Below are 25,554 nucleotides of genomic sequence, written 5' to 3'. Positions count from 1 at the left end.
TCTATTTTGTGTAAAAGACCACCAGTCCACCATATGGTTATGAATAAACAATATGCTTGCCTAGTCTGAGTGGAAAGTTTATGATATTGCTTAACTTGATGTTTTTTTTCCCATTTCTCTTTGTATGCCGAGTTAAGTTGATTCTACTGTACCATTAGAATGGTTTAAAAGCTACTGTCAACCAGATATTACCAAATAATTTAATTAGTAATTTTTATAACTTGAATCATTTTAAGGACTGCTACATTAACTTATTACTGATTTTTTGTAGATCTTGATATCATTTTTGAACAGTTAAATAACTAACGCCTTTTTATAATTCCTAACTTTTATCAGTAAAAACGGGTATTTATCTATAAGTGAGATGGGATGTACTTCAGTGTTTCGGAAGCGATTGCATAGAACACATAATGGCATTTTGATATTTTTCCAATTTCTTATTATTTTTGGCATCTTTCATTTTACAAACGCACAGGTGAGTAAATATATTACAGTTTATATTTTTCATAAAGATTTAATTTGCATCTGGTCTTGAATTCGTTCAATGACAACTTGGTCAAGATAAACTTTAATAATGGATCGCTGTGACTGTTTTTGTGATTGTAGTATTGCTGTATATACCTGTATTGTTTATTAGAAAAGTTAATCGCAATAGGCTACTATTAATCGAAAAAGGTTGTCTTTGACTGATAAAGTGAAACTTAACATCACAAAAATGTCTGATTCCAGTTGGGCAATTCAATGGACCAGCAAGTTGGTATGTTTGCAAAAAAATATCCCAAAAGCTTTTGTAAGGTTCCAAATAGCCGTTTATTTTTAAACCAAAAAGGTTGGAATTGATGAGTTCATCCAAGCCATGGCAACACATTTGTAAAGTAAGATTTTATGAGCTGTGGTGCCAAGGTTTCTGATAAAATTGTGACAGTAGTTCAAATTGAGTAGACCAAAATATCTACACCAGGCCAGATATTACAACTGGATTCATGTTAAAATGTCATGGATTCAATGTAATTCCTAATGCTGCAGTTGCACTGTACGTCTGACCTATGATCAATGTGATTTGTAATATTTTGTCCCTTAATGTCAAAATATGTTTTTTTGCAGAAGCCTGCTCTTGAGATTGACTATAATGACGTTGCAGATCAAAAAGAAACGAATCTTAATTCATCACATCTTGGAAGTACTGTGACATATTTTTATATTGATTGATCTGTGTTATTATAAAAGTTTCATATCATTAGTTCTACATTGCCGTTTTGAAAATATGTAACTTCACTGATTGGTACCATACCACAATAGTAAAGTGACTATCAATAATGAAATATATAATTCACACGATTGTTCAAGAAAAAGACAGCCTACTAATCAAGATACTGTATTGCTAAATTTTATTCTTTCTTTAACCTAACCAAAGGCTTTGGACATCATTGCACTTAGGGAAACCTACGTCCTAGGGAAACCTACTTTTATGTTGACCAATCTCTTTTCAGATTAGTTGCTTTTATCGAGTACCGTAACGTGTTTCATATAGTAATATTAAACAGTAAACTTTTCACAGCTAAATCATTCCGTTCGTGATGTTTGGAATCAATGTAAAAAAAACGTAGATGGCAATTGAGGCGGAGGTTCAATGGGCCCACTTTTTTACAACCAGAACCATGAGCATTGAGCAACACATTTCGAAAATTTTTTTCTTGACAGTTTTTCTCGGCTTGATTTTCTTTATATCCCGCAGCAAAAGCTGTTTTTACGCTCTAACTGTTGTCACTTTTCTTAGACTTTAAAATTGATCTTATTTTTATTTGATATCCAAAGTGACATTTCTTTGGCGTGCAGGTGCAAAATGGAAAGGTGGATACCACGTCCAGTTCTCTCATGCATTTGTTAAGGCAATCATGGTTATAATTGTGTCTGAAATCGGCGACAAGACATTTTTCATCGCTGCCATATTTGCGATGAAGCACGCACGGTCTACAGTGTTTGCCGGCGCCATTGGTGCACTGGGTCTAATGACATTTTTATCAGGTAAGAAAAACCTAGAATTGAAGCAGTTGTCACATCTTATCACATTTGTTGCTAAAAAAGTGTACGCATCGTTTCCTACGGTGAGCTGGTGATAAGCTAATGTAAGTAAAGCGGCAATATGTTTAGCTGAGTCTGCGTTGATTAGCATCAGCAGGTGGTAAGTGATAAGGGTTTCAGGGTAACAGGATGCTGTCACGTCAGCGTTTGCTGGGTAATGAAGTCGTTGATTACGCGGATCGATGTTCATTGTTCACACAAAGACTCAGCGTTCCATCATGCATACAATTCATCATTAACCAATTCTGATTATACAGGCCATGAAGTAATCCTCATGTTGAGGGTGTAGCCTGTCTGTCGACGGCGAAGTCGTTCTTTCCACACCTCACGGTCCGTTGGCTTGACAGAGCTCATGTTCAGGGTCACGCTTAGCAAGTTCTTCCCAAGAAAGTTTGGTCTACTTTGACTGACCCCGCTGTGCTGCAATTGTCTAATCAATTTGTGACGCAATACTGTAATGCAAACAAACGCAAAAGGAATTCGGGTTTTCTGCAAACTTTTATTCATTAAAACCGTCTGCCACGATAAAACGTGGTGGCTGTTTTATGAAGTAATCGTGTGGCATTGTAAGAAATTGCGATTGTTTTTGTCTCACTAATATGTGCCTCTTCCAACTTTCTATTTCACTTGCAGCCATGCTGCTTCACATCCCGCTCATTTGCGCTGTGTTTGAATGGTGACAAATTTCTTTGCATAATCTTTGTGACATGGCAGGAGATAGGGTTTCTTGCACCCTTTTATCCCAGCCATGTGGCTACAAAGTAATGGCATATTTGTTTGAGATACTTTATCGTATGTCTTAGTTTTTTGCAACTAAGCGCTTCAGCCTGATGAGAAATCATGAACTGATTGTTTGTATTTTTTCCAGTTGCATTGGGCTATGCCACAACCATCATACCACGTTGGTTTACCTATTATGGGTCAGTAGGCCTGTTTCTTGTATTTGGGTTGAAGATGTTGCACGAAGGGATTTCTATGAATCCTCAAGGGGCGCAAGAAGAAATCGAGGAGGTCCAAGCTGAGTTAAAAAAGAAAGATGAAGAGGTACTTGGGATAATCACCTCCATCTTTAAATCTTCCATTAAACTGGCTGTTCCTTGTAGCATTCTAGTCCAAAATGATATTGTGTTGTTGTCATTAAGTTTTATAACAAGTAAGTAAAATTCCAGCCAGGTTTGGAAACTTGTATAATTTTTTATTTGTACGTGAATTTCTATTTGAATTTAAGATACTGAAGAAGCTGTCCTTGCGGCTGCGAAAGGTTCATCACTATATTATAGCTACTAGTTTCCAAACCTGGGTGATTTTATTCACTTATGTTTTTTTAAGTTTTATGTTGGTAAATTTATTCTCAGTAAAGATAAGAGAAAGTTAGCAGAGTTCGCTTTGATGTTGCAAAAACATAAAACCATGCAGCACATGGCATAAAATATCTGACATATTTTTGAAACAATGTGAATTGTAACCTTTAAGGCTTCACTAGAATTTGCAAACAGTCATGATTTTAAAACTTTTGTTTCTAGTTGGAGAAGGCATCACAAGCGGCGCCTGACGTCGAGGCAGGAGTTATAAGGACAAGAAGCCTTCGCAGAGTAATGGGAATCTTTTCCCCAATTTTAATACAATCCTTTACCCTAACTTTTCTTGCGGAGTGGGGTGATCGGTCACAGATAACAACTATAGTATTGGCGGCAAGCGAGGTTTGTTCATTCTAATTTTATATTGAATTGAAATATGTTGTATTTGAACAAAAAACGGTTTCACCAGCCACCACTATGTTTTGATTTAGCTACTTCCCTTTGAAAGGTCGCTTGTTGCTGTGTATATTTATTTTTTAAAGTTTTTTTCTGTTTTTTTTTTTTGCAAAGAATTCAAATACTAATATTTACAATTTGCATGTGAAAAACGCAGCAGCTTATTTTCTAGCACAACCTAAGCTTTTGCTTACTTTCATATTCGTGTCACCCATGGATGAAAAATGTACACTAGCATTTGTATCCCAATTATGAAATAACTGATTGTTAAAAGTATCACCATTGATGGTTGTTATAATTGAATTTCATATGATAGGACCCACTTGGTGTCTTCATTGGAGCCGTGATAGGTCATGCTCTTTGTACTGGGCTTGCCGTCATCGGGGGGCGTATGATAGCCCAGAGAATTTCGGTTAGAACAGGTGAGGTTTTTGTTATCTTTTTAACCAGGGACTGAAAGTAATTTCATAACTTTGTACTGGTCATATCGTCTTGTCATCATGTCTTCATTACATGTGTTTTCCATTAGAGCTGGTCTTTACTCTTCCGGTATGTACAAATAGAAATTGACTTCCACAGCAGTCGATGCACTATCGGATCGTTCTTATAAGACATATTGACAATTGACGTATAAGTATAAGACATATAAGACATTATTCTATAGCGTCGGTCGTTCTTATAAGACACCCCTGGAATGTATAATCGAGCTGTGATATACGAATTTTCCTTACCTCATTTGCCTTCAAGTTAGACTCTTAATACGTTTCAAAAAGATCATATTCTTGGCACGAGTTCATACAAAATTTTTATTTTTTTCAGTTACAATTGTTGGCGGAGTGTTCTTTTTGTTGAATGCTGTCTTTTCATTGTTCACTGGACCTGCGTAGCGAAACGAAGATCCACAAATTTGCGGCTGTTTCAAGACTTTTCATAGTTTGCATTGGGCTATCACACGTAACATCAAATGAGTTTTTGATATCAATTTTTGCAATCTTGTGCTTTGTCCAGCAACACCTTTTGCCTGAAGGAAAATCAAGTAATATCGATTTCGTTGTTGTGAGATACTTAAGGCTACGCCGCTACACCTTTCTGTATAATGCGCTTTCATCAAAAGCAAAGAACAAATTGTTCCATCTCACTATGACTGGAAACAGAAAAATCAAGAAAACGAAATGTGCCTGATTGACATTTAGTTAAAATAGCTGAAATATTCTGGATATTGATCTCACTCACCAATCTATTGGTAGTCACAACATAAGAGATCGAGATTACAACGATTCGTATCTGGGAACCGTATAGATGGGTTGTTGCAAAGTATCCGATGGGCGGCCTCCTGTTGTTTCTTTTGTACAATATCAAAATATTTACTGGCTGTTCAGACATCTCGTGACCCTGTTTTTTACCCCCTCCCCGTATGATCCAACAAGCTACGATTATCAATAGCGCGTGAAGTTACGATTACCAATGTATATGACGTAACATTGCGGCCATGACCCCCTGCGGGCATCATGCGACATGTGAACAGTCTCAACTCTTTGATTCTTTGTCAGAAATCATCGTCGGGCTGAGAAAGCCTGGTTTGAAGCGGTATCGCATGTTAATGGATGTTTTTGACAACTGACGCCAGGCCATATCACTCAGGTTGAGACCATCGTTGTGGAGTCGGGCGAAAAATACATGACCCCGACCTCATACACGTCTAAATCTCTCCAACTCCACAGCCCTGGTTGGGACTAATGCTTGCGCGTATGTTTGGAATTTTGTTATTACTATAGCTCTTTGCGGTGTGTCTGGGTCAACTGCATCTACTAACGTGTTTAACTTCTTTTTTGACTAATTAAATTAAGGAATTTTCTCTGCGTACTTTTACATTTTGCTGTGTCAGCTAGACATCTTACAATTCTTCTGTTTCATTATCATTCTGTGTGTTTGACTATGTTGGCGAAAGCTCTGAATTCCTAAATACATCTACCAGCTTGCTGACGCTAAAAACTTTTGAGGATACTTTTAGGATTTGCTTATTAACTTGTGATATTGACTTTTTGTGTGAATTCAAGCTTGTGGTTTTTCACTCTTGTGGGTTGACGAAATATTTTGTTTTAAAAGTATTTTGATCATGTTGTAAAAGTTCAACTTTTTGCCAGATGTAAGTAAAGCTATTTGTGTTAAGTAACCTACTTGCAAACTCGTTGAACCGTTTGAGTCCTTAAACTAAGAGTTGAGGAACTCTGGTTTGAATTGTAGTTTACGACTGCATAGCAATTGTTGTGTTTTTTTTCAGCAATGCTTCAATTCTGTGCAATAGAGATTTTTTCTAAACAAGAAGTTTAGAAAAAACAGGCAGATGAAAAATGCTGTTTAAAAGCATTAGTTTTAGCGCAACTAAGTTATTAACTCGGTAATAATATTTTACGTACATGAAACGTTTATTTCTTTATCTCACCAAATTTCCCGACCTTTTCTAAGAGCTAGCGTATTAATTTATACAGTAGTTTTAAAACTGACTGTCAGGTAGCTTACCTAGCAAGGAAACCAGTCCAACGTCTGCAGACGTTGAATCCATAAAAATGACTGATTTTGCTGTCTTGGAAAGGACTGATCTGTTTGCTGCGAAGTGGGTCTACTTTACAGCATAATGATATCGTTCAAATCAACACGATCACGTCAAATGCAGTTTAAATGGCGGCACCTGAGTTTTTGTTGCCTTTTACCTACAAATGTTAAAGTTTTACAGATCTACACCGTTTTTGATAGTTGCATAGATCTACATCCTCGAAATATACTTGTACTTTCTTGTTAACTTGTTTCTTTGCTTTCTTAGAATCTATATTAGTAGAATTTTTGTCGTATTTAGGCTTGTGGTCACTATTTAAGATTTCTAATAAGAGGTCAAAGAAGCTAATCTTTCTGTCCACTTTCAAGTATGTCACTTATTCTGCCGAAATACAGCTTTGTGCTTTTGATGCGTGTTGCCAACCTTCCAACTAGCTGATAGGCACTGGTTATTTGACTGAGTAGCTGACAGTATTTCCACTTATATTTTGTGGTTCGTTTTTTTAACAATTGGGCCTGTTGGCATATGTGCTGAAAGACGGCTATTGTAATTAAATACGCGAATTCAAAAAGGCCCCAACTCATTTTTTTTCAAATTTCACTTTTTGTTCTTTTCCGGATCCCTTTTACTTAGTGTTTTCTAAAAGACACCTGAAAAACGGCCAATTGTTTCAACCCTAACCATGAAAAATACCCCCGACCCCACCCACGCTTCAATATTTCCATTGATTTTGAGACCCAACTTCAGCAATTGGGCGTCAACTTTTTTATAGTTTTTCCACAGAGTGTTTATCTAGTGACCTAACAGGCATAATACCTCTCACCGGCATATCTAAGCATATCATCATCGAAATTCCACCACAATAAAAATGTAAATGACCAAAATAATTAAAACGCATTTATTTCAACAAAACCTTTGTCGGAATTAGCCTTGGGCCCTTTTTGAATTCACGTATCCAATTGTGTTTTGATTGTATTAGTGCAGCTTTTTTCTACCGCTATTTTGTGTTGAAACTCTTTGCGAAGCATTCTGGGCTTGACGGTTTCCCCTTCGTTCTTAAATGGGCTGTATCACCACATCATACATTGACAACGCGGATGTTCTAACTTTTATTATGTTTTTACATGATCGATCAGGTTACCGATCTTGCGTTGTTATAGACTTAAGCAGCCTTGCGTGATATTGTGTTAAGGGTACAAATATATTTTATTGGTGAAACAACATGTTGTTATTCTTTTGTCCTATCCAGGCTTACGCCCAGTAGTTGAGTATTTAGCTTAAGTAGTTGAGAAGGCAAAGAACCGATCTTCGTGTAAACCTTTACTCCTTTAGGCATGCATTTAAGTGTCATGTCAAAGACACTACCGCGTGTTGTTGAACGGTGTCCAACTGGCGCCCTTTTGATTGTCGTAGGCTACCAGGGCTCTGACCCCTCAGCTATGCAGCCGATACGTTAAATGACGATTTAACTTTGAGCTGTAGCCTACTGAATTTGTGATCACAACAGTTGCAATAAGCACAAGAAAATATGTGTCTATCTATATGTAACACGTGTCTATCGCTGAGTTCCTGCTACACTCGACTGCCGAGAAACAGAAAATATGTTGTTAGTGCTGCAATGTCGTGAAACTGGCATTTGCCTACTTGTTTCTTTCATTCATTAATGAGTAGAACAAGTAACCCAACAACGACTTTGTGGGTAAAAAGAGCAAAACGATTACAAGGTGTTTAGGGTTACAACCCGCATTTCGTCAATCAGACACAGCTGACGTTTTCAGGAGGCTGGACTAATTGAAATATAATGACTAGCATAGGCAGCCATTTGGTGGTGTTGTAAGCTTGGGAATAAGTTAGCTTCATTTAGCCTACTAAGACGAGACATGGTTTATTTCACCATCATCAATCTATTATGGTCAAACTTCAGTCAGGACACTTAAACATCATCATCAAAGTGCAAACTCAAATCTAACCAACGTATCTGTGTTCAGGGCTGTTGAGAGGATAATTTGGGCTTGGGCCTCAAATTAAGACACTTTGTTAAAAAACGCACTATATTCAAAGAATGCGTGATGATTTCTTTGTTACGGACCCTAAAAATCATCCCAGGTCCAAAAGTACCCCTTGGGCCTACCTGTAAACGCTACGGTTTGTGTTCAACCGAGTAAAAAAGCAAGCACTAGATGCAAAAAGAAGGATGTTTGTGCACTTTTAAACGTTATCGGAGAACAGGTCCTCTGAAAAGATGATAACCCTACTACTAACACATCTCGCACCCTTCAGTGATGCGAGCACCCCTGATCAAGAACTTATCTTTTAAGGAGTTTATCTTTCTATCATGCCTGTCAATTCCCAACCAAAGCATAAAGTTTGCATGTTAGTGCTTGCGCATTAGGCTAGCTGGTAGCTGAACTCAAAATTCTGCTTTCCGGCAACAATAAAAACATCAATGTTCTATTCGATAATTTTGTTACTTCTTGCTGCAAGAATTCTTATACTGTATCACTTTATCACTATGTTCACTTTTCCCATGTAGCATTTTTTAGGTTACAGTGCAGTAGCCTAGTGTCCGCTTGTTATAGCCTATTTCGTTCGGAATTAATCTCATGCATTAGAGTTGCAGAAATTCTTTCCCGCTTAATAGGCCTTCATCTTAATAGTCCAAAATCGTTCAGTCCCGAGGTAGGTTTAATTAGCGAAAACTACTGTTGTTGCGAAAAATGTTACTTTTTGATTTTGCGGATTTAGTTTCGCCATCCATGGTTTCGCATAATTCCTGCGGAAATTCCGCTCAAAGAAATACAACCTGAGCTGGTGTTGCCAAAGCCAGACAAGTAAATTTTCCCCAACTTGGGGATATTTGGTAGTTTTGAGAAAACTGCTAGAGCTTTACGCATTGTAAGGCTTGCAAGTTGCCAAATTCTCTTGGGTGTGTCCATCATCCGCTTCATTCAGTCTAATTTTGTTTCAGTGTGCCCATACTGGTGAGGTAGTTATTTACTGGCCTCATTTGAAGAAAGGGAGCTGGTATACAAGTCCCCCCCCCCCCCCTTGGTAACTCATGACAAAGACAGGACTCGGGACTCGACCAAACATATAGGGTGAGACTACTTTACCTTTGCTTTATTGTTCACACACTTCAATCCACATGTTTGGTCAATTCCTCTTTGTCATGAGTTAGGTACCAAGGGGGAGGGGGACTTATATATGATACCAGCTGCAAAGAAAGTAACTGATTTCATGCATTACCGGTACATTTTAACTGCTAATGAGTTTTGTTGTGATGACCAGAAATAAAAAACTGAACTGTACCATAGGTTTGATGACAGTACAAATTAATGCTAGCGTTAAGTCTTTATAAATCAGTACCGTAGCTACTGCCCATAAGTCAAATTGGGAACCTCTTACATCAAATTTGTTGACACTGTCAAGTATCTAGGCATTGTTATAAACAAGTTTTTGTCTGATGACAATGACATTAAGCGCCAAGTTAGAGCTTTATATTGTACGGCGAACATGCTACGTTCACGCTTTTCTAACTGCTCTTCCGCTGTAATGAATGTACTATTTTGCACGTTTTGTTTTCCTATGTACTCCAGGCAACTGTGGGCCAGATACTTATCCTCAAGTATGAATAAATTGCATGTGGCTTACAATAATGCATTTCGAACATTGCATAAATTACCAAGGCGTGTTAGGTTAGCATTTTAGTAGTATTCAGACGTACCATCATATTCCTACGTTTCATGCCCTATTCCAAAATCGTATATTTAACTTTGTCAACTGCTGTTAGGTCTCATCTAACAAGTGGTTACTGGTTAGTTGCAGTTTTTACCTCAGAGTGTTATGCTTCTTCTGACTATGCGTCTCACTATGACGTGACTATGTACGCATAGGTTTTGCTTATATATGTAACCTTGTGTGTTCTGTGACTTGTGTTGTGTTTACGAATATGGGCCTGTCTCTTTAGTGCCTGATGCAAAAAATAATACGGTAATAATAAAGAGAATGGTTTATGAATGCACATCTTTTACTCTTTAGCTTTGTTGTTTGTATGTTAAGTGCATAATGTAGCCTATGTAATTCTCGTGTATGATAGATATAATAAGCCTTATCCACAGAAGTTATGGCTATCGAGTCTCATAATTACAGCCTATATCTTGAATTTTACAGCTCGTTTGATAAGCTAATTGAACAGAATGTTTTGTGTACGCAAGAAGCTTTTTTATTTTCAGCAAAGATTTGTACACCAATCTTCTCAGACAAGATACCGGTACTATATTTTCTCAGTTGTGTATAGTGATTAGATTTTCATGGTATCGTATTCTACACTTATATACATATAGTCCATATGTGAATATCCAGACTCTTTTTCAAGGAAAAGGGGATGAGAGCTTCATCAACACCTTCAGGACATCATCATCTACCATCATCCATTCCATCACCCACCAGGACAAGAAACAATAACTTAAACTGGATATCAAACCTCAATCGTCTTAGGCTACTGTGTGATGTGCAGTCTGACCATAGAAAGAGCTCAACACCTGCTCTCCTGGGCCACATCGAAACGGGCTTTTGCCTGAGGATGGGTTTCTTTTATGTCCGGTTTTCTTTCTCCATCCTATTATTATTATTATGACTGCTCAATGCTCATCCACATCAATATTGGAACTGGCAAATTCAATCCACAACACTTTTCACTTTTCATTAGGCTGTCATTCATTACTACATGACTTTGTGTGCTTCTCTCTGTTTTTGTTTTATTTTTTGCTAGCCTATTTGTTTTTTGGGTTTTGTGGCCGTGCTAACTACTGATATATAGCCTACTACATAATTTTTCATTCAGGCATGTTTTAAACCTTCCAAGGTTTTGCCACCTTTTCTCGTTCATTAACGTGCTGGTAGGTCTATGTCGATTTTTGTAGTTAGTATCTTTTTTGTCCCGGACACGTTAATGACTTCTAAAAATTGTATCAAGCATTTTTTTATGAGAAAGATATTAGTCGAATTCCATCCTAATTGTTAAACTTTGATCGTACAAAGATTAACAGAATTATTATCATGATTTGTTTTTATGAGGTATTTTTTGTTCAATCTGCTGTAACATTATTTTGTGCAAACCAATTTTTAGCATGATCGAAGCTCTGTAATAATCAATAACATGTAGAAGTGTTTTTTCCTGTAAATGTTATCAACAAAAATGTGCTTAAAGGAAATCTGTCCTTGATGCGAGTTGCTCAATCCCATAATTGTGATATCAACTAAAGCAAGATTAATTCATCTTGCTTTTTCGTCATTTTCAAAACTGGATGTATATCCACTACCGTATACTATGAGTTAGCTACACTGGTTTTTTATCTCCAACTAATAAGGTTGTTTTACATTGTTTCTGTATTTTTAGGAATGATAACTCAACCTTACTTCCTGTGATTGGTCTTGAAATTCATGCTCAAATCAAATCGTTGTCTAAATTATTTTCTGGAGCACAAAATAAGTTTATGTCTCCTCCTAACTCTCTTGTGTCTTCTTTTGATGCTTCCATACCTGGTACCTTACCTGTGAGTATAGTAGGCTATGCTTTTAATAAAATACTTACTTGCTATATTCAACACTTTCTAAAATACAGTCAGCATATTTGTGTATGCTGAAAAACTTTTGCATTACCAGTACATAGATTAATTTAAAGATAATACAATTACTACATTTCAATAAACCATAACAGTCTGTTACACTGATAATAGGATCTTTAAACAGATCTCTAAACCTTTTGATGATCTCACCAAGATTGAAACAGACTGTTACATATAGTTTTTGAAGAGCAATTACTTTTTGTGCTTTAGTTTGCTTTGCTTGGTTTTGGCATTGAGCGCATGTGTTGTAGGGTTATAACATTTATTGATTATATCGGTATGAATTATTGCATAATAATTTCAAGCTATACTGACACTGGCCTGGTTTTTGTAAGAGCTTTGTTAAATACATTATTAACAGAGTTTAAAACAATGAAAACTATTAATACTACAAAAAGTGCTCAATGCCAAGCAAAAAGTCAAAGCAGAGCGAATTAAATCAAATATAGTTATTACTATCTGAAGCCTTTACAAATTGTTTCACCTAATGGATCATCAGAAGGTCTTATTCAAATAGAATATAGTTTAATATAACATAGTTTATATATGTAAGTATCTTTGTTAATTTGTTAAGCATTTGTCAATTGACTTTAGCAGCTGTCATACCTAAATCATCATACAGTTTGAGCTAATGGATTATATAACCCACTGCACTTAAATATATTTTGGTTTAAAAACTTTAAAAGGTATGCAGTAAAGCTTGATCAAACTATCCAAGCTGTGCATTCGCTAAGTGCAACAGAAATAATTGCAGTAGATATTCGTTTGACAGTTATCTTCACTTGTTTGTATTTATATTCATATCAGATATTTAATATGATGGTTTAATTAAAATTGTTCAACAGTACTTTTCAATTTGAAGGTTTTAAACAAAGAATGTGTCAGAAAGGCAATTTTAACCGCACTGGCTTTGGATTGCAACATCAACAAGTTATCTTACTTTGACAGAAAGCATTATTTTTATGCTGATATGCCAGTAAGTTCTTGCAATAAATTTTATTTTTTTAATTATTTTTTGCTGTATTTTGAAGACACTTTGTAAGATAGCTGTGTTAGTTTTACATTATTGGTTGTATTTATTGCTATTGCATTAAACTTCAGAACCACTGAATGTTTTATTTCTCTATTGCAAACTTTTATTGCCGAATGCCGTCCATCAACTATTTTGTAAATTACTTGATGTCATGCCATGAAGATAAGAAGATATACAATACATTACAAGGATACATAGTTCTTTCTTTGCTGTATTTTCTCAATATACGATTATACAGTGATATATTACATTGCTTATATGCTTTATCTATTGCAGCAAGGATACCAAATAACCCAGCAAAGACGACCAATAGCGTATAATGGCCATTTAGATTTTCCAACACTGGATGGGAGCAAAGTAAAGAGGGTGAACATTAAGCAAATCCAAATTGAACAAGACAGTGGAAAGAGCCTTCATGGTATCGGGGACAAGTCTTTTATTGATCTTAACAGAGCTGGTAGGTTTAGCATGTTTTGCAAGAAGTGTTTATAACATTTGTGCAATGCTTATTCTTACTGTACAAAGAAACTTTTTTTTTACTTAAAAAAAAAAAGAAACTCTTCAGTCATTTTTTTCTAGTGAAATACTGCACTGTATGGTCAAGCAATTTCCCATACCTAGTTAGCTATCGTAGTGGTTGATTTTTATTTTGTTGTTCTAGCTGTTACATAAAGTTACACATAGTTTTGATTGTTTTGCTGTTTCTTATTTTTGATCAAGGTGTTGGTCTCATGGAGATTGTCACAGATCCAGACTTACATAGTGCAGATGATGCTGTGGCTTTTGTAAAGGAGTTATACTTTATATTGAAGCATATAGGCACATGTAGCGGGAAGTTAGAAGGTAAGGTTGATGTAGTTTTGTTTCCAATTCCAATAACAAGGTTTATGAAGTTAAATTTTCTACAGCACTTGACAAATTAGTAAAAAATGTTAAGTTTGAACCGCCTGCGGTACATTTAGTGATGAAAAGCTACTGCCTACTGGAAAAGGAATTCAAAAGTGGGTTCTTCAATGCCACGATAGATATTCTTTGATTAATGAATTCTTCTTTTTGCGTTTGAGTTTTTTCTCTCGTTGGACACCGGGGCCGAGGGCTTATCCTTGTACCGCCCCGGGTGCCCTGTGAGTTGCGGTCTCTCGCTGTTGCCACACCATGACTCACCACGAGGATCGAGGAGGTTGGCAACATGAGTCCCATTTATAAATGACCTGTTATAATGCTAACCACTGTGCTTTTAACTAGAGGGACAATTTCGTGTGGACGTTAATATATCGCTGAAGGAACCAAATGGGCCACTGGGAACTAGAGCCGAAGTAAAAAATATCACCGGGCTTAAAAATATTCACCAAGTAACAGGTTAGTATTATTGATGATCATGAAAGCTTTAATATCTTTTTATTTCCCTTCATCGGGTATCACACGAACTCTTGGACTGAGCCAAATCTTATGTAAAACATTTTAATTCCAGCCTGAGGCACACAAGGAGATGTAGCATTGTTTTTATAACATATCTATTGTTGCACAACACACATTATACCCTGACGAAACTATTTCTAACTTTACATTATGTTATGTTTTGATGAATTTTTTTCAAGATTCTGGAGGGCACTGAAGGAAAAAGTTGTTTTTATGTCAATTTTTCTGTGGATGAGATAGAGAAACATTTTCTTGGTTTAAGTGATTCATTAATTGTTTATGCAGAATATGAAATCTACCGGCAAACAAAGATACTAGGTGATGGCGGAACAATTGAACAAGAGACCAGAGCCTTTGATATGGATGAAGGGTAAGAACTAATTGTTAGGTAGAAACATACCACTCCAGAAGTTGTTGCAATGAACAAGAATACTTAAACTGTCGCCCATCAGTCTTTACAAATGGAGTTCGGCTCACACTGCAAACGATGCCTGGCTGGGTGAACACTGAGGGTCTGCTACTATTCGGTGAGTCCGATTCGGTGAGTCCGATTCGGTGAGTCTGATTCGGTGAGTTCCTAACCTCTAACCCCTAACCCTAACTCCTAACCCCTAACCCTAAAACGGCAATGATAATTAGGCCACGGTACCCGATAATTAAAAAAAAAAATTGAAAAAATCCCCCGTTAAGGGATCGGACTCATCGAATCAGACTCACCGAAACGGACTCACCGAATCGGGCTCACCGAATCGGGCCATTCCGTCTATGAATCACCAAACAGAATGCCCGATCTAGTGGTGTTAGATGTAACTTCTCTGATCTGGCTTTTTACTGCTTGCTTTGAAGTTTGAAGATTCATATCACAGAAAAATCTGCCCAAAAATACTGCTTTTCACTTTCAGCTTTTTTTGTGTAAATATTTTTCAGCTTTAGAACTAACTTTCAAACTTTTCTTGCAACATCGTTTCAACAACCCAGCTTCCTTCAATTTGTTTTATTGTTTATCAGCCCACTGCTTGCAGTATTAGAAACACCAGCTGTCTTATCACGGCTTGATTGTGATTTTGAACCACAGTTTGTTTAAAGCCGGACTACACCAATGAGAGACAAGGAAGTGTTGCAAGACTACCGTTTCATACCTGAACCTAACCTACCCCCTTTGAAAGTGCACGACGATGAAAGTGTTCAACATCTTCACGATTCAAGGTAACACCCCAGGCAGCAATACCCGTCAAAAATATTCAGTTCCAAATTTTTAATTCATTGGAAATATATACTTTTTGTTTGTCGTCGCCAGGCTTACACCTGGTGGTTGAAGATTTAGATTAAGTGGACGGGAAGGCAAGGAAGCCAATCTTCGTGTCCACCTTCAGGCATGCCTTTAAGTGTCCTGCCAAAGACACAGCCGCATGCTCTTGAGCGGTATCGAACCGGCGCCCTTTTGATTGCCTTTACCGGGCTCTCAGTACTCGGCCATGCAGCCGACAATATACACTTGATTATATCTGAGCACTGGTTTTCGATCGGAAGTGAAGATATCTTCTGGATCTTTAAGGGAGTGTAAATCCTGAATAATGTACCGTATCCACTGTGTGGTCAATGTAATCACACCTTGTGTATCATCATACGGACCGAAATTGGCTGGTGGAACTAAACTAAATTCGAAAAACAGGATAGAGGTAAATTAGACTAAAAATGTCGATCGCCTGGTCTGAAGAATGTTTTAGTGACTTCCTGAACTAATTTTTTGGAACTGGTTTCTGACACTTTCAGACCGTCGCGTTGGAACTGGGTTCTGACACTTTCAGACTTTCAGACCGGCTATTTTGGGTTTGTCTCTTCGTAATTTCAAATTTCCTCCAAATGATCCACTATTTACCTGAAGTTTTTGAAATAATTTGATGATCACTTCTTTGTTGTTGCAGTGTAGCCATCAATGTAGATGAGTTACGAAGAAGCTTGCCTCGTTTGCCTGCAGAAATTCGTCAAGAGATGTTGGAAAATTACGGTTTGACCTTCGACCAAGCAGAATTTTTATTGGTACGCTGAATTGATTGGATGAATATTTCTATCTTTGTATCCAAAGAATTTTTCGTGTCGAATCGGTTTCGTTGAACCTGTGAATTTAAAAAGTTATGTTGAATCAATCTTGGCAGTTTCTCTAAGCTGTAACAAATTCATTAAATGAAAACTGCATGCTGTCCATATGCTTTTGCCATTCGAATGTACAATTTGAAAACAAATAGCGAAAAGTTTACGCATGTTTCACCTTTTCGATAGTATCACAACGATGTTGCCATTTTTCTTTTGACCCAAATTCGAAAATTTATGTAAACCTAACAGGAGACTCGAATTTGAATCCATCAAATTGCCAAAGCAAACGAGCGTATTATAAAGCACTTCCTAATTGGGGCCCAACTATGGCCTTTAAAACTTGACCCCTAAACCGCTTGATTTCCCGTTCTGGTTTAAATCACCAGAGTGTAACAGTTAACGTTTTTGCTTGCAATGAATGTGATGTTTTCAATAGGTACCGCCAAACAAAAGTCTCTTCCAACTGCACTTGCTAAGAGCTGAGCCATTGTCTTTCGATCTTGCAATTCTATTTACAAATGATCAAGTTAACTTCCATTAGGAACGATCCATGCAAAACTACTTCATTGACGTCATGAAGAAGGCTCCACACCTGAGCTTGGATCGCGTCTTCAATTGGTTCCGTACTCAGTTGGTCGCCCATGTGGACAGCAACCATTTGTCTTCCATCGATGAATGGTGAGCTTGTGAGCTGCTTTCCCTGGTCAACAAGGCTAATCATCTATTTCATTACGTTATTAATAATTCCAAACAAGGGTGAAACTCGAGTATGGCGTCTTCCATTTTGGTTAGATCGGGTCCTTGTTGACTTTCTAAATTCCCATATCTCCATAATTGTTTTATTACAATTTGGTTGCTCTTGTCAAGCCAAGCTCACGAGCGTAGCGAGTATTTGTTGGTTGAATAGTAATTTTATGATGAACCAACACTTTTGTTAACGCTTTGGATGAGAGACATCTTTTTGACGTTCGATTGCGTCATTTAGGTTTCATCTTGTTGATATGTTTTAACTACTTTTTAATTCATCATATGTTTCATTCGTGCAGTTTGGAGTTTAAGAAAATTTATCAAATCAATTGGTTTCTAAACTAAACAATGGTAGCAGCAAGTTTAAAACATAAAGCCGCTCAGTGGATTATTATCTGAACCCTTTACTAATGAAGGATGTTTCTCTATTTTTCAGCTCAGTCACTGCGGAGCAATTTTGCGATCTTCTTTTGATGCAAGAAAACCTTGAAATAAACGAATCCACCGCCAAGGAGGCATTTATGGAGGCGGTGACGCTGGGGAAACCCCCTGTCCAGGTGGAGTTGGCAACGGTCGATTGTATATTTGCAAGTCCCGGTCCCGATAGCTTGTGAACTGTATTCAATGAAATTAGCGTTCTCAATCGGGAACCAGTACCACTGCCCGAGCCAGGCGCGGATTTATGGGGGGGGGCCCAAGGGGCCCGGGCCCCCCCGAAATTTTGTGAGAAATTGTTGCATGGTTTGATATGCTTCTAAACAGCTGATATTAGTCCCACAGCGGACTTACAACCCCCCTTTGGCACGCGTGTGACGTCACGATATTGAGAATGATGCTTTCAGTCTCGATGTCTCTAAAACAAAGCTTGCCTAATTTTAAGCGAAACTGCATTAAAAGAGCGAGTTTTGCCAATACCAAACCACATTCAAACATCTCAGCCAGGAATTAGCAACAAGAAAACATAGAAACTTAGCTTTATTACCGAAAAAATGCCGAAGAAAACATGATCTTATCCTTTTGCTATGCCACCGGACAGCACTATTTCACAGGAATATTTATACCCATATTTTTGTTGAAAATGCTCTCAGAATGCACCAAATTCAAAGTAATTTTTCAAAATTTTCTGGGGGAGGCACCCCAGACCCCCGCCGCTGGGTGTCGCCTTTGGCGAACACGCCGTCGGGCTTCGCCCGCCGGCCGTCAAACCCCCCAAATTCCTGGCTACGCCACTGGTTGTTCATATCTGTTTTTTCTTTTTCTTACTTTTTAGTTCATTTTCAAATTTTCTGGCCCCCCCCAAAAAAAACTCCTAGATCCGCGCCTGGCCCGAGCCTGAAAATTAGTCTTTTTTTACATTAACTCAACGTACGCAGACGTCTTCTATAAGATCCGTAGAGCTAATGTTGTTGTTAGTATAGTTCAAATGTGGGCAAACTTATTCAATTTAAGAGTCACTGGCCAAAAGTTGCACATACCCGTGAGCCGCAAAATGTAGAGCGTCAGTAAAATTGGTCTACGATGCAAGCTTCTGTCAGATCTCAATGGTAGAGTGGCTTTTAGTGAAAACGTTTAGAGCAATGTCTTCTTGCAAATCTACAGCAGGCTTGTTTGTAACAAATAGTTGGCGAACTGGACGGCCATATTACTGAGCGGATCAACATTGCATGGATTTACAAGGATATTAAACAGGAATTTAGCTCCTGCAAATCTGGCTTGGGCATTTGGAACTCCTTCAATAAGCTTAGTCCTTGTAATTTTTTTTAATATTTTTCCAATTTGTGTTCTGGACTTGCCTCTTCAGAAAAACATTATTTGATCTCATTCTGGCTCATCCATTGGGAAAGTGACAGGATGTTTTTTTTGAAAAACTTTCACTTTGTTCTGGAAACTAAAAAGTCGTTTGAGCTGCGTCTGATATAAACTTTTAAGTTATAAGCATTTTTCTTCAAAAAACTTGTGCATTGTTTTCGTCAGGTTGTGAAAGACAATGATTGGATGATGATTTCTGACGTAATACGCGTCACCGATTTCTGTGCGGAAGCGATCGCAGAACTGGAGAAGAAAAATCTTTTCGCTAAGTACCAGTCGGGTCAACCCAGCAAAAAAGGAAATAACAAGATTATCGCAAAAGTTATAAGTCATATTCTAAAGAACACGGACAATAAAGTTCATACAGCCGTTGCAAAAAAAGTTATAATAGATCTTCTCAATGAAAAATGTCGATAGCAATTTAATTTTACGCATTTTTACAGTAGCCTAGTTTTGTTTTGTGTTTTATTTATTTTTGACCTAACCAATGAAGTTAAGGTTACACAAAGTAATCAGTGACTTGAAATTTCTTGTACACATCTCTCGACAGAAAATCTGCTAAATGGGCTTTAAAATATTAAGTAATATAAACGTTTAATTTTTCAACCGTGTTGTTTTGCACATTTTGTTGTGCCAGTTATCCATGGCATGACTTGCGATCAAAGTTACGGTTTCCCGAAACGTTTCACGTTTGTTTTTTATCTGTTTATCCTCAATTTATCTTTTAACACACAAGATGGGGTGTGAAATGCCAGGGCGTTGTGCCCGAATGTTATTGTTGCAACTCAATCTAAACCATCGTGCCAATAGATCGTGTCGTATTTCGTGTCACCTGAAGACAATGACGCTTGATACCTTGTGTCGCACTGCGCTGTAACTTTTGTAGGGCTCAGTTTCAAAGAGACAGATTACGATTTTATGTCTGCTCTGCAGGAAATGCAACCATGCGTATCCCGTTACCACCCACCCTACTGTCACTTACATTTTATGCAAATTGTAAACATTGTTTTCAATTGGGAATTTTAAATCGTGCCAACCACAAATAAAAGCTTGTGTTGGCAACATTTTCACGCTCTCTAGTGCCTATATCTGTGCACGCGTAGGTATAATGACGTCATAGATCTTGACGTAGCTGTATGGTCATAGCCCCTGCCCAGGACCGTTGAGAGAGTATTTGGGCCCAGTATTAATGAGAGTCTCGGACCTCAAATCAAGATACTTTTATCTAAATGTTTTTTTAAGGTTTTTGATCCCCTTGGAAAGGTTACGGACCCCGAAAATTATCCCTGGTCCAAAAGTAGCTACCCCCTTTCAACGTTGTTGCCCCCACCAGTGTTTACTAGATTAGTCAAGTTAGAGTCTGAAAGACGTTCACTGACCATTCGTGCTGAAGTTTTGTACAGGTTTGAAATCCGCCTCGTCAGCTCAGTGGTTAAGCGCTCGATTTAAATCCAGTGGCGCTGGTTCGGCTCTCGGGGTGTGCGCTTGAGCAACGCATTTCAGTACTGCTCTCCGTTCAGCGACGCCTGGTGTATGGAATAATTTCTCGGTAACTTCACTCTATCAATCTCAGTATCTGGCTCTGCGTCAGTGGTTCAGAGCCTTTACAAGTAGGCTATGCGAAACTGTTTGGAATAACCTGTCGGAGGCTTTATCAGTGCAAGGATAAAGACTCAAAACCTTGTTTGTGCACAAACATTTAGTGGACTATCACTGCAGCTTTTCATATTTTTTTATCCGTTGGGCAATGCCATCAGACAAACGTTTTTATCGCAATAAAATTATCTGAAATATTTTGCACAAGTGTGCAACATCGAGATTTTTGGCTTGTCCTGAGGGGATAAAGACAACAGCACTTACTATTTTATATTGAAACGTCTCATTGAATGACTGCATATAAATCTTGACATTTCACAATCGGTAAGCTGCACTTCTTGTGCTAAGAATTGATTAGCATACCGCCTTGCAGAATATGAAGCTTTGCAAAGTAGCTTACAATACATACTGCTTCTCTCATAGCGGCTACGTAAATATCAAACAATGCTCTCGGATTGATGACACCCCAAACAAGTGAACGTTTCATTGAAAAAAAGATAAAAAAAAAAAACTTTGTTAAACGTCCCTTGCTCAGTAATTGTCTGACTTTGTGAATGAGGATAGCATGGGCTCCGTTAGAGGGGGGGGGGGGGGGCGCGCGGGTGATTACCCCCCACCAATTGGAGTGGGGGGTAACTAATGCAAAATTACCCCCCCCCCCCTAATGTAGCCTACAGATAAAAATTCCATATTTAATATTTTTTTACTTTTGTGTTTTATTTTCATGTTTTTATTTTGTTGCACGACTTTTGAGGTCTTTGCTTGGAAAGTTCGACTCCAAACTACGTATCCTGTCAAAAATATACGCATCACAATGCTCTATGTGTGACGTCATAGTTTTTCACTGCTACAAACTGTATAATTTCGCTTTTACCACTCAAGAACGAAACCAACTACAGTTGCGCTGTTTCAATCTTTTTCTATTTTCAGTTGTTGTAAAAGTTAATGCATTTTAGCTTTTATTTTATTTTTTTCAGAACTGAATGTAGGCCTAGACTCCAGATGCTGAAAATTTTCCTTTTACTGTGGTCTGTGCCGGAAGCGGGGGCGCAGGGGGGCGGATGCCCCCCCTGCCCTCAATTTTTCTGTAGATGGAGGGGCAGGGGGGCAATGGTGCCCTTTTAAAATCATGTAAGCTACTGCACATTTTGCAACATAACAATTTCTGCTATTTGCTTTTAGCCTAATTATAATCTTTCATTTTTGCCTCAAAATAATATTTACAGCACAAAATTTTGCAACACAGTACAGGCCTTAAAACTCGTTTTTTTCGGGCAGCCATCGTGGCCTACCGGGAGCTCCTTCTCGGCAGCCAAATCTGCGTGCTTGGAGACCAAAATAACGATAGCACATGTAAATAGAATTAAACTTGCAACAATGCTAAAATGATCACGTAGCGATGTTAAAGTCTGGGCCTGGGCGACGTCCTATACAATAGAATCGTTGCACCACGCAATAACTGCTTAATCGGGATTGTAATCCAGTACGGCGGGACTATCTAACGACACTCGCACGAGTGTCTCCAATGTGGCTGATTTTAAAGAAGTTCGTCACTCCCCTAGAATTCTTTTTAGCAACAAAAAACAACGTTCGAAATGTGTTGACATAAAAACGACAATATTGCCAGCCGATGTAAATTAGCACTTCGTATTAAGACTTTGTTAAGATAAACGTCGGGAATTACAAATAAGACTGATGATCGCAGATGGATATATTCCATCAATAACAAATATTCCCGCACAATGCAACAGTGGCGATTATGACGCGCTGACCTAATTTTGCGTCACTCTTTGATACTACATATTTTCCACAGTTAATCCACGATCATTCTATTGCAAATATAAATAATTGGCTAGAAGAGACCGGCGGCCAAACTTGGCCGATTGAGGAGGTAGCACCGGCGGTCATTCAAGCACTACTTAGCGGCCATGGCCGCAGGTTGCTTTAAGGCTTGACAGTCGGTTACATCATGATAACATAGCATGATGCCCTTCTTTGTATACCGGATACATGTAGGCTAAAATTACACAATACATAGTAAGCTAATAGATTAGCATTATCGCGATGTCTTAAACTTGAAAAAAAAATTGGCCTTTTAGTAAACAAAAGTGCCCTTTTTTCGTAATCTTGCCCCCCAGTCAAAAATCGTTCCGGCGCCCCTGGTCTGTGCAGTGCCGGTCTTTGGGGTGTGCAAACCGTGCGATCGCACAGGGCCCGCAAATTAGGGGGCCCGCAATTTACTCAGAAAATGCAGTAATTTTGTTATTTCCAATGGAAAAATTCAACAAAGGAATTAGCAACAAGAAAACATAGAGACACAACGGGTGCAACCTATTTTGTCCCCTGAACATTTCGTACCCTAAAAAGATCAAGAAAAAAAAACAACAGAGTCGAAGTCGCTGATCGGAGTTGCCGCAAACATTTCAAAATTTCTCTCGATCTTTTCAGGGGACGAATTAGGTCGAAATTTGATTTTGTTACTCCGATTTCAGGGTACGGAATCGGGGTAAGAATTTTTTAGGGGACGAAATAGGTTGCATCCAAATCAACATAGAGACATAGCTTTATATTTTCGCAAAATGCTGAGGAAAGCATGATTTTATCCTTTTGCTACGCCACCGAACAGCACCATTTTACAGTAATATTCATACCCAAATTTTTGTTGAACATGCTCTCAGAATGCCCCAAATTCAAAGTAATTTTTCAAAATTTTCTGGGGGAGGACCCCCCGCCACAGGGTGTCGCCCTCGGCGATGACGCCGTCAGGCTTCGTAAGACCACCCCCATGCCCTTTCAAAATATCTGGCTTCGCTACTGAATTGGATCATTGTCATTGGGGCCCGCAAAGTATATTCTGCACAGGGCCCGAAATACCCTAAGACCGGCACTGGGTCTGTGGATGTTATGGCACAGGTTATCGTGTTGTATTCATGTAATTGTATAAATTAAGTTATAGAAAGCTTTGATCTTGACGCTTTTGCGTTTTTAAATCTAACCTTTTAGCGTCTGAAGTGCAAAATTTGGAGGACTTGAGCCAAGAAAGAATACAGAGAGGAATTTTTGCGTACGTCTCCTCTTCCAGTCAAAACCTCAAAAATGTGGCAAATGTTGAAGAGCTTTTGCTCTCGATTTTAGATTCGTTGAAATAATTTTTTGATTTTAAATTGTGCTGAAAGGTAAAAGTTTTGCGCCTTCGGCGCAAAACATGCCGCCTAAGACGCTGTAGGCTATAAGAAATTGAAGCTTTCAGTAGCCTATTACGAATGGGGGTCTGAGGGAGACCTCCCAGAAGTAGGCTATATGTGATGCGATAATTCAATAAGCCCCCAGTCCATGTCAAAACATCGTTCCCATCCCTCTTAAATTACCCCCCCACTCTCAGGAAGTGTCCAGAGCCCCTGGAAGATAGACTGTTTCAAGAGACGATTAATCAACTCGCGGAGTGTGTAGGCCTATAGCCTACTTGAATCGGCACTTAGTGAATGGATAATTCACAGACGACAACAATCGGAAACTTCACTCTGTCAATCTCGGTGACCGGCCCTGCGTCTGTGGTTCAAAGCCTCTACAAGTGGTCTATGCAAAGCTGAAGAAATAATCTATCAGAGGCTTCTTCAGTCCGAGAATAAAAATTCAAAACCAAACTATTTGGGCATAAAAAATACACAGTTGTTTGGGGGCTCCTAGTGATTGAAATAATTTTGTATTATGACGACAGCAAGCGAAATCTTCACTGAAACCAGGTTTACTTTAGTGATTCAAAGCTTCTTCAAGCATGCGAAACTACTAGGATTAAGCGTCAAAACATGCTTTCACAGTCTGATAATAACTATTCTTTTCACAATCATTTAGGCTAGAGAAAAAAGTGCAATAAAATTTATTCTACAACAAAAACAGTACAACGTTACGTTAATATCTATAAAGACATTACCGGTATATTCTACAAAACCGTAGGCATAAGTCTACCCACACAACTGGACATAAAATTGTAGTTTGGTTCAGTAATTATCTTCAAAATATTAATCCCATTAAACCAAAAAATGAAGGCTAGACAATAGACATGACTGTCGGAAATTAGTGTCGTTTGTTCGAAGTGTTCAAATCAGTTTTATTTGGTTTCTGTAAAACATAAGTGTACATTTCGTGTTTGAAGATTTTCGAACTATTTTTTGTGTTTTGAAGAATTTAACACCACATTGAAATTGATTCAAAAATGTAAATAAACATAGCTAAGTGTAGAAGTGCTTTTTGGTTGCTTTTCAGACGTTTTTCTGATTGTCTAACATTTGTGATGCCGCGGCACACTGGTTGCGGAGCACATTCTATTCATTGCAATAGTTTATTTAAGAAATAACTAATAACAAGCAACAAAATATGGCTTTCTTTATTGCAAGGGCATGAATTGTATACTTCCGACATTAGATTACCGTAAACAAGACCAAATCTACTACCTAGACTTTTAACTCAGATGGTCGTATAGGCTCTAAAACGCATTGTGCCAAAATTTGTGCTGCCGTGACATTAAAAATAGCCCAGGCCTACTTAGGTTTATTTGCAGGCAAATATTTTGAGTTGTTCTCGTGGTATTGTTATTGCTTTGCCATTATGTTATTTTAGAAAAAGTTTAGTTATTTTGTTTGCCTGTTTGAAAGTTTTGTAAAAACAAGTTCCTTCTGAGATCAATAAAACTGCTCTACCGTTGTGTGAATGGTCGTAAGCTTATAATTTTTTAGTTAATTACTTATTATGCTTAGTTGAAAATCAACAGAGTCGAAGTTATAACTTAGCCAATTTGGGCAAGTTAGTTAACTTTTTAAGATCAAGCTATGAATACGTGCA

At 38.0% G+C, this 25,554-nt stretch overlaps 2 protein-coding genes across 2 annotated transcripts; both read left to right on the top strand.

Moving 5' to 3' along the window:
- The first annotated feature begins 279 nt into the window (after positions 1 to 279).
- Positions 280 to 7,605, top strand: LOC145779372 (putative divalent cation/proton antiporter TMEM165). The gene is made up of 7 exons (XM_082590948.1): positions 280 to 475; positions 1,105 to 1,180; positions 1,837 to 2,025; positions 2,951 to 3,126; positions 3,606 to 3,782; positions 4,153 to 4,258; positions 4,656 to 7,605. Exons 1-7 carry the CDS (start codon positions 365 to 367, stop codon positions 4,721 to 4,723), a joined length of 903 nt encoding a protein of 300 aa, XP_082447074.1. The 5' UTR covers positions 280 to 364; the 3' UTR covers positions 4,724 to 7,605.
- Positions 7,606 to 10,321: 2,716 nt separating this feature from the next.
- LOC145779807 (glutamyl-tRNA(Gln) amidotransferase subunit B, mitochondrial-like) lies at positions 10,322 to 20,807 on the top strand. Its single transcript, XM_082591452.1, has 12 exons — positions 10,322 to 10,660; positions 11,789 to 11,945; positions 12,880 to 12,993; positions 13,327 to 13,507; positions 13,771 to 13,893; positions 14,296 to 14,409; positions 14,755 to 14,839; positions 15,556 to 15,675; positions 16,395 to 16,509; positions 17,105 to 17,241; positions 17,747 to 17,867; positions 19,285 to 20,807. The coding sequence occupies exons 1-12, from the start codon at positions 10,587 to 10,589 to the stop codon at positions 19,534 to 19,536; spliced, it is 1,593 nt and encodes a 530-aa protein (XP_082447578.1). The 5' UTR covers positions 10,322 to 10,586; the 3' UTR covers positions 19,537 to 20,807.
- The last annotated feature ends 4,747 nt before the right edge of the window (positions 20,808 to 25,554 follow it).

This window comes from Aplidium turbinatum, chromosome 11, assembly GCF_918807975.1.
Source record: "Aplidium turbinatum chromosome 11, kaAplTurb1.1, whole genome shotgun sequence".
Classification (NCBI taxonomy): Eukaryota; Metazoa; Chordata; class Ascidiacea; order Aplousobranchia; family Polyclinidae; genus Aplidium; species Aplidium turbinatum.
This window is presented reverse-complemented; position numbering and strand designations above follow the sequence as displayed.

Excerpts from the sequence above, each read along its gene's own strand:
- LOC145779372 (XM_082590948.1), top strand. The coding sequence starts at position 365 with ATGGGATGTACTTCAGTGTTTCGGAAGCGATTGCATAGAACACATAAT. Across the intron at positions 1,181-1,836 it reads TAATTCATCACATCTTGGAA|GTGCAAAATGGAAAGGTGGA; the intron begins GTACTGTGACAT and ends TTTGGCGTGCAG. Across the intron at positions 3,783-4,152 it reads TAGTATTGGCGGCAAGCGAG|GACCCACTTGGTGTCTTCAT; the intron begins GTTTGTTCATTC and ends TTCATATGATAG.
- LOC145779807 (XM_082591452.1), top strand. The coding sequence starts at position 10,587 with ATGTTTTGTGTACGCAAGAAGCTTTTTTATTTTCAGCAAAGATTTGTA. Across the intron at positions 12,994-13,326 it reads ATTTTTATGCTGATATGCCA|CAAGGATACCAAATAACCCA; the intron begins GTAAGTTCTTGC and ends TATCTATTGCAG. Across the intron at positions 13,508-13,770 it reads TATTGATCTTAACAGAGCTG|GTGTTGGTCTCATGGAGATT; the intron begins GTAGGTTTAGCA and ends TTTTTGATCAAG.